Source organism: Agrilus planipennis, unplaced genomic scaffold (genome assembly GCF_000699045.2).
Source record: "Agrilus planipennis isolate EAB-ADULT unplaced genomic scaffold, Apla_2.0 scaffold5, whole genome shotgun sequence".
Classification (NCBI taxonomy): domain Eukaryota; kingdom Metazoa; phylum Arthropoda; class Insecta; order Coleoptera; family Buprestidae; genus Agrilus; species Agrilus planipennis.
The window spans coordinates 1702321-1711681 of NW_020442468.1; the positions used below are offsets into that span (position 1 = coordinate 1702321).

At 31.1% G+C, this 9361-nt stretch overlaps 1 protein-coding gene across 1 annotated transcript in view; it reads left to right on the plus strand.

The window, feature by feature from the left end:
- The window catches only part of LOC108735713, an 18178-nt gene extending 9919 nt beyond the window's left edge, over window positions 1-8259 (plus strand). Inside the window, exons 4-21 of the mRNA XM_025981281.1 lie at window positions 592-721; window positions 781-933; window positions 996-1140; window positions 1200-1390; window positions 1620-1808; window positions 2632-2867; window positions 3438-3567; window positions 3627-3779; window positions 3842-3986; window positions 4046-4238; window positions 4382-4490; window positions 5673-5816; window positions 5876-6028; window positions 6091-6235; window positions 6295-6485; window positions 6715-6903; window positions 7420-7476; window positions 7891-8259. Of these exons, the coding sequence (XP_025837066.1) occupies window positions 592-721; window positions 781-933; window positions 996-1140; window positions 1200-1390; window positions 1620-1808; window positions 2632-2867; window positions 3438-3567; window positions 3627-3779; window positions 3842-3986; window positions 4046-4238; window positions 4382-4490; window positions 5673-5816; window positions 5876-6028; window positions 6091-6235; window positions 6295-6485; window positions 6715-6903; window positions 7420-7476; window positions 7891-8124 (2887 nt within the window). The 3' untranslated portion in view covers window positions 8125-8259. The remainder of the gene's footprint in view (window positions 1-591; window positions 722-780; window positions 934-995; window positions 1141-1199; window positions 1391-1619; window positions 1809-2631; window positions 2868-3437; window positions 3568-3626; window positions 3780-3841; window positions 3987-4045; window positions 4239-4381; window positions 4491-5672; window positions 5817-5875; window positions 6029-6090; window positions 6236-6294; window positions 6486-6714; window positions 6904-7419; window positions 7477-7890) is intronic.
- The last annotated feature ends 1102 nt before the right edge of the window (window positions 8260-9361 follow it).

The following is a 9361-nucleotide window of genomic DNA, read 5'->3' on the forward strand; positions in this document are numbered from 1 at the left end:
TTCTCAAATAGAAGAAGCCAGGTCAGAGACTCAAAAAAAATAAATTAAGGGCAGCTTTCAGGTTGTTATTGTGCTTTATCTTCTAACAGTGTTATGATAATGTGTTTGACATAATTAATAAATAATAATTTATTGCTTCCTGGTGTTACACTGTTTAGTATATTGTTCTTGCAGTGCTTTTTTAGGGATAGAATATTAGTTTAGGGAAGAAGAAGCTGTCTTTTTTCATTAACGCCTCATAGTTAATAAAAAACCATTAATTAAATTGTATGAGTGAAAGTTGTTTAAATCCTCTATTCAATTATTGTATTTACTTTTTGAAAATTTAATTTTGGTCGTAGAAAAAGAATAAATAGAGAGGACTAATGTAGATATAACAAATTAAATAAATAATTAGAAAAAATATGAGTATTTCATTTTTAATAATAAGTTTGTGTGACTTTTGGCCTTTCGTATTTTATATTTGAGGGTGCAATCAAATCTTTTTCCATTTTAAATAGTTTTTGTACTAACGTAAGTATGTATGTGTGCACATTAGTTTAGGATTGGGATGAACAGTATTAATTTATTTGTATAGATTATAATTTGTAGATACACTTATCAAGCTCTTGAGGAAAAGAGGAAAGCCACAAGGGAAAAATTGGCCAGGAAAGAAAGAAAGAAGGAGAAGAAAAGGAAGAAGTTGTTGAGAGAAGCTCGATCGTTGTCTCGTGATTGTGAAGTAATCTTTTTTTAGGTATTTAAATAAAACAGTGTGTCTATAATCATATGTATGTGTAGGGCTTTAATATGGCTGAAACAGAAGCTGTAAATGGTACAGAAGGTCAATTACCTTCAGAAGATGCCATGCAGTTTGAAGCAGAAGAACGAAGAGCTGAAGAAGAGAGAAAAAGGGCCCGGGAACCCCCTATAGTTTTCAAGGGAATTATTGATGTAAATACAACCAAACATAAATTAATATAATAATTGTAATATGTTCCTTTTTTAACTTTCAGGTGAATCAAGAATTCGACAAATTATCCCAACTCCTTGATGGCAAGCTCAACGATGACGAGCGAAGATCTCTATCAGAATTAGAGCAATATATGTTGGGGAATGAGGGAAGTTGGATTGTTGGAGATGGATTTCTCGAATTCATTGGTAAAAAAAACTTATTAAACAGTCTTTTTACCTGAATTGATTTTTTTGTTAATTATTAGGCAGACTTTTAAACGACAAGGCCCTCGACAAAGAAATAAAAGTTCACATTTTGAACATTTTATCCGAAGCAGCCCTTAAAGACGATGTTATCCTGGTTTTGCATCAGGATCGTAAAGACCACGTCCTTATGAATTACGCCTTTGAAATAGACAGGCTCAGCGTTGAAGAGCAACAAGCTATAGCCTTATTTGTAAGTATTCTCATACAAAAAGTATTAATATAAGAAATGGCAGTAAAACACTATAGATGGCGATGTACTGTCAATTAGTTGATAATAATTTAAAAAACACCAAGTGGTGGGATTTAGCTTTCTAAGTCATAGCTAACTCCCACAGTTCAAAAAGAAAACGGGACTTAAGAGAAGAGTTAATGTTGTTTATTACAAAAAAATGCTATTTTTTTTCTTTATTTACAACTAGATTGCCAATATGTTTGAGAATCTCAGTTCATCAGAGTGGTTGTTGTACATCTCTGAATGGACGTACAACAACCAGCCCACAAGCAACATAAGGGTGACCACAAAAGTTGGGGTTCATTCGTTATTATCTGACTTGCCCGATTTACAAGATAAAGGGACCGCCATCGTATACAACATGGCTTGTAAGGAGGTAAAAACTGTGGTCTGTATCAATCTACTAATTTATTACTTTAATACATATATTGTAGTTTTTTATAAAGAGTTTACTGAGTGTTCTAGAATGGCTTTTTTCTGCTTATTTGATCTCAGTTTTTATAACATTTAATTTCATTAAATCTACTTGCACATGCCCACCAAAAATGGCACAGGGACCAAGTAAAAAGAATTGTAATAACACAATTACAAAGCACTTCATCGTCATATATTCATGAATTTCAATTAAAAATTCTGTAAAAATTAACATTAACTATTTTGCTGTTCATTCATTTGACATTCCTTTTTGTCAATGTTTATATTCAAAAAATGGTAACAAATATATCAAAGCATCATTAACATTGAATGGTATTAGCTAAAATTTTGATTCAAAATCTAATAACTAACTGAATTATTTTGTGCTGGCATTTTTCTTTTTTTTCCCTTACAAATGCGTTAACTAATTGAATTTTTGAAAGGTATTGTATACTTTAGACCACTTGTATGCTTCCAGAAAATGTTCAAAAACTTTCGGATACGACAACTTTTACCTCGAGGCACTTTGTCAAAGGTAGTTTTGTGTCCTTATCGTAAAACTACTTTAACAATAACATATGTACATAAATAATTTACCTACCATTATGCCCATTTTAATTAGACGACCTTTCTTTTGTCTAATTCGCTTTGCCATTAATTAAATTTCATTTTTAACATCCATTCTGTTTTAGTTATGATAGCAAACTACAAAAACTTTTGTCATTGTGCTTTGCCAAAATTTCACTATCACTATCACTATCAGTACCATATACAACTGTTGCTAATGTCTTAGACATAATTGCAACAATTTTTCCCAAGAAGTAGCTCAATTTTTGTGTGCGGCAAATATTCCAAAGCACATTTTGGACCTTCCAAATGAAGTTTTGGAGGCAAAGCTCCATCCAGCGTTGGCAGCATTAGCAAGTCAATTAGAAAGGGGCGCAAGGCCAGTTGAGGAGGAGCACCAGAGAGGACTCAGTCCAGAATTTTCTCAACTTAATTCTCAAATAGAAGAAGCCAGGTCAGAGACTCAAAAAAAATAAATTAAGGGCAGCTTTCAGGTTGTTATTGTGCTTTATCTTCTAACAGTGTTATGATAATGTGTTTGACATAATTAATAAATAATAATTTATTGCTTCCTGGTGTTACACTGTTTAGTATATTGTTCTTGCAGTGCTTTTTTAGGGATAGAATATTAGTTTAGGGAAGAAGAAGCTGTCTTTTTTCATTAACGCCTCATAGTTAATAAAAAACCATTAATTAAATTGTATGAGTGAAAGTTGTTTAAATCCTCTATTCAATTATTGTATTTACTTTTTGAAAATTTAATTTTGGTCGTAGAAAAAGAATAAATAGAGAGGACTAATGTAGATATAACAAATTAAATAAATAATTAGAAAAAATATGAGTATTTCATTTTTAATAATAAGTTTGTGTGACTTTTGGCCTTTCGTATTTTATATTTGAGGGTGCAATCAAATCTTTTTCCATTTTAAATAGTTTTTGTACTAACGTAAGTATGTATGTGTGCACATTAGTTTAGGATTGGGATGAACAGTATTAATTTATTTGTATAGATTATAATTTGTAGATACACTTATCAAGCTCTTGAGGAAAAGAGGAAAGCCACAAGGGAAAAATTGGCCAGGAAAGAAAGAAAGAAGGAGAAGAAAAGGAAGAAGTTGTTGAGAGAAGCTCGATCGTTGTCTCGTGATTGTGAAGTAATCTTTTTTTAGGTATTTAAATAAAACAGTGTGTCTATAATCATATGTATGTGTAGGGCTTTAATATGGCTGAAACAGAAGCTGTAAATGGTACAGAAGGTCAATTACCTTCAGAAGATGCCATGCAGTTTGAAGCAGAAGAACGAAGAGCTGAAGAAGAGAGAAAAAGGGCCCGGGAACCCCCTATAGTTTTCAAGGGAATTATTGATGTAAATACAACCAAACATAAATTAATATAATAATTGTAATATGTTCCTTTTTTAACTTTCAGGTGAATCAAGAATTCGACAAATTATCCCAACTCCTTGATGGCAAGCTCAACGATGACGAGCGAAGATCTCTATCAGAATTAGAGCAATATATGTTGGGGAATGAGGGAAGTTGGATTGTTGGAGATGGATTTCTCGAATTCATTGGTAAAAAAAACTTATTAAACAGTCTTTTTACCTGAATTGATTTTTTTGTTAATTATTAGGCAGACTTTTAAACGACAAGGCCCTCGACAAAGAAATAAAAGTTCACATTTTGAACATTTTATCCGAAGCAGCCCTTAAAGACGATGTTATCCTGGTTTTGCATCAGGATCGTAAAGACCACGTCCTTATGAATTACGCCTTTGAAATAGACAGGCTCAGCGTTGAAGAGCAACAAGCTATAGCCTTATNCAGGTTTATTTGTTTGTATAGTTGTTTGTGTAGGTACGTACACAATTCATACGTGAACGAAATCGCGCCTGGAATACAATATTACGTTTTTTTTCTTTACAAAAGGTTTTTGACTTTAACGGAAAGTAATAACGATATTGCCCGAGGACAATTCCTTTGAATAAGGAAAATTTCACCGAAGCGGTGAAAAAGAAAACACACTCGTGTTGTTTAGCAAATACGTGCCATCTCTTCAACAAAAATGCGGATCTCATTGTAACACAAGGGACGTATGATTAGGTTAACAGAGGGAATAATAAGAAGCTACTATTCAACTTTTTTTTTTTGCTTCTATACAAGAGATGAAAGCTTCAAAGAAATTCAAGGTTTAATTTTGTCAAATGGTGGAGGAATAAGCCCAAAACGAGTTTGTAGTTTAATCATCATCATCATCATAAGGTCGTCAGTCCTAAGACTGGTTGGACCAGAACCTCCACTCTTTCCTACCCTGAACAAATCTTCGCATATCTGTACCTTTCCTAATAACCATTTTGCATATCTCTAATAATACTTAGAAACACGAAAAAAGAACAATGGTCAATCGATGTAATTGAAAAACTAATATCTACAGTAATGAGAAGCATACAATTAATAAAAAGCAGAGACTCAGTTATTATTCTAATAGGTTCAAACATTGATATATTCAACATCAAACGAGTTCTGAAGATGTCCCGTGTGGTCGCGAGACCGAAACGTCAGATGTCATGAACTTCACAGTTAACAAAATCGACGGAATACTTTCTAAAAGATATTTAAAGACAAATTGGATCACATATTTTATTAAGTTTCACATTGTATGTTTCTCATTACTGTAGATATTAGTTTTTCAATTGCTTTTCCTTTCACTATCCTTAAAGATGTGCAAAATGGTTATTTAAATACTTTTTTGATTTGTTATTTCAAATGTAAAGTACAAAATAGATTTCCCTTTTGTATTTTAAATGCTAAATGCAAAATACGAATTTTCAAAATACTTTTTTCAAAGTGTACTACCAATTTAATTTTCTACATTTCCTTAAGCGTAAAATATTTTTTAAGAAAACCTTGCAGGCATTTGCTCATTTTTTAAATATTAGAGTTTTTCTAGACTAATACCGGTGTTTGCGTTATATTATCAGCTGCGAAAATTGAGTATGAAGTGATTGAGATATAGTTTTTCTATGTTTATGTTATAGTTTCTTCAGTTCAGCAACAAGCAATTCTTCTATATGCTTGCTTATTTCCCTTTGTCACCCGTTTTAATTGGAGAAAAAACACTGATGCGAAAATAGTGTGTTTACCGTGAAAGATTAGAGTCAAAATAGGGTTGCATATAATTTTATTGATGTAAAATCAACATCAATCTTTTTTTTATCAAAANTTAGGATTGGGATGAACAGTATTAATTTATTTGTATAGATTATAATTTGTAGATACACTTATCAAGCTCTTGAGGAAAAGAGGAAAGCCACAAGGGAAAAATTGGCCAGGAAAGAAAGAAAGAAGGAGAAGAAAAGGAAGAAGTTGTTGAGAGAAGCTCGATCGTTGTCTCGTGATTGTGAAGTAATCTTTTTTTAGGTATTTAAATAAAACAGTGTGTCTATAATCATATGTATGTGTAGGGCTTTAATATGGCTGAAACAGAAGCTGTAAATGGTACAGAAGGTCAATTACCTTCAGAAGATGCCATGCAGTTTGAAGCAGAAGAACGAAGAGCTGAAGAAGAGAGAAAAAGGGCCCGGGAACCCCCTATAGTTTTCAAGGGAATTATTGATGTAAATACAACCAAACATAAATTAATATAATAATTGTAATATGTTCCTTTTTTAACTTTCAGGTGAATCAAGAATTCGACAAATTATCCCAACTCCTTGATGGCAAGCTCAACGATGACGAGCGAAGATCTCTATCAGAATTAGAGCAATATATGTTGGGGAATGAGGGAAGTTGGATTGTTGGAGATGGATTTCTCGAATTCATTGGTAAAAAAAACTTATTAAACAGTCTTTTTACCTGAATTGATTTTTTTGTTAATTATTAGGCAGACTTTTAAACGACAAGGCCCTCGACAAAGAAATAAAAGTTCACATTTTGAACATTTTATCCGAAGCAGCCCTTAAAGACGATGTTATCCTGGTTTTGCATCAGGATCGTAAAGACCACGTCCTTATGAATTACGCCTTTGAAATAGACAGGCTCAGCGTTGAAGAGCAACAAGCTATAGCCTTATTTGTAAGTATTCTCATACAAAAAGTATTAATATAAGAAATGGCAGTAAAACACTATAGATGGCGATGTACTGTCAATTAGTTGATAATAATTTAAAAAACACCAAGTGGTGGGATTTAGCTTTCTAAGTCATAGCTAACTCCCACAGTTCAAAAAGAAAACGGGACTTAAGAGAAGAGTTAATGTTGTTTATTACAAAAAAATGCTATTTTTTTTCTTTATTTACAACTAGATTGCCAATATGTTTGAGAATCTCAGTTCATCAGAGTGGTTGTTGTACATCTCTGAATGGACGTACAACAACCAGCCCACAAGCAACATAAGGGTGACCACAAAAGTTGGGGTTCATTCGTTATTATCTGACTTGCCCGATTTACAAGATAAAGGGACCGCCATCGTATACAACATGGCTTGTAAGGAGGTAAAAACTGTGGTCTGTATCAATCTACTAATTTATTACTTTAATACATATATTGTAGTTTTTTATAAAGAGTTTACTGAGTGTTCTAGAATGGCTTTTTTCTGCTTATTTGATCTCAGTTTTTATAACATTTAATTTCATTAAATCTACTTGCACATGCCCACCAAAAATGGCACAGGGACCAAGTAAAAAGAATTGTAATAACACAATTACAAAGCACTTCATCGTCATATATTCATGAATTTCAATTAAAAATTCTGTAAAAATTAACATTAACTATTTTGCTGTTCATTCATTTGACATTCCTTTTTGTCAATGTTTATATTCAAAAAATGGTAACAAATATATCAAAGCATCATTAACATTGAATGGTATTAGCTAAAATTTTGATTCAAAATCTAATAACTAACTGAATTATTTTGTGCTGGCATTTTTCTTTTTTTTCCCTTACAAATGCGTTAACTAATTGAATTTTTGAAAGGTATTGTATACTTTAGACCACTTGTATGCTTCCAGAAAATGTTCAAAAACTTTCGGATACGACAACTTTTACCTCGAGGCACTTTGTCAAAGGTAGTTTTGTGTCCTTATCGTAAAACTACTTTAACAATAACATATGTACATAAATAATTTACCTACCATTATGCCCATTTTAATTAGACGACCTTTCTTTTGTCTAATTCGCTTTGCCATTAATTAAATTTCATTTTTAACATCCATTCTGTTTTAGTTATGATAGCAAACTACAAAAACTTTTGTCATTGTGCTTTGCCAAAATTTCACTATCACTATCACTATCAGTACCATATACAACTGTTGCTAATGTCTTCTGTGCTTCAAATTGATGTTGTATTGTTTATTAATAAGGAAAATTTTTGGAAGCAATTTAGCATAATTTGGAATAATTCTACATATTTTTTTTATATAATTACTCCTACAGTTTAGGTACTGATATTGGGATGAGTGAATTTTTGTCTTTATTTTTAGGTGTTTGATGACGTTGCAGTGGAGTTGACGATGGCCCTTTTGCAATATTTTAACAATAAACCACCAGAAGAGCAGCTTTGGAGGTGTATGAAAGCTATGGGTAAATTTACTCAAATTTCGAACCAAGAAGTGCCCCAATTGATCCAGATGATAGGTCCTGATCCCAAAACGTTCAAGGGAGTAAGTTCAAGGGTGGATGAACAAATCGACGAAGTATGCAAGAAGTTGCGTTAAACAACTGGTGATGACTTTTTTTGTTCTTAGAAAATGGACTTAATGTATTTTTTGTTTTCGACTTTTTAAATTATTTTTTTGGTATTTAGATTTATGTAAGTACAAAATGGTGCTATTATACAATGTTTATACGTTTTTATTGTCGTAATTATTTATTTGTGCTATTAATCTGCCTATGAGAGATGTGAATTGTATGATATTTAATTAATAATTTCTTCTATCTGATTTTGGGGACTGTGGAGAAAAATTTGGTGACGTTTTGTACAGTTATGTGTATTGTAATTCATTGTTAATTGCAAAATAAATTATAATTGTGTTTTAATTCCTGGTTTTATTCAATATTATTTATCCTAAAGTGCCCTAAAGTATATGAATGAAATTAACATAAACTAATTTTTATATTAATTTGAATTGTTCCTAATAAATTAATTTAAATGAATAAGTAGTCCCCATTTAATTAGCACTGCTAATATTGTCCTCTGATGAGAATACCATCAACTAATTATGTATATATAACGAAGACTATGTATTATTTTTCAAAGTTTACCTGCTAAAACAACTTTTATTATAATGCTAAATTTTTTTATATTCATTGCTTATTCTTAAACCGTTTCAAGTTTTATTTTTAGTTTGTTTAATAATCTGTTACGATCTAAAAAGTATACGTATAATAAGTCCTTGATTAATGAGTAATTAATAAAGATGTCACTGAATGTACAAAAGTCTATAAATTTCTATTTAAAAAATTAAAATTTACACCTAGAAACGCTTCAATTTACATAGATTTAGTCATTGATTGTTAATTAAAAGAGTTTTGTGCAAAAAACAAACCGATTAATTAACCAATGACCAGAAAATAATTTCTAAAATACTTATACTGGACTCAAATGTTTCCATATATGGTTGAGTAATATCTGTTACATTAAAATACGCTTTTAGAAGACTTTCAAAGCAGTATAATTAATTATTAGCTTTAAAAATGATGAAATAAGTAGTGAAAATCGAAAATACGACTAATTACCACATAGATGGTGCTTGAAGCTCAAAATTTAAACTTTTAAAGGATTCATTATATTTCAAAGTTTACCTGCTAAAACAACTTTTATTACAATGCTAAATTTTTTTATATTCATCGCTTATTTTTAAACCGTTTAAAGTTTTGTTTTTAATTTGTTTATTAATCTGTTACGATCTAAAAAGTATACGTATAATAAGTCCTTGATTAATGAGTAATTAA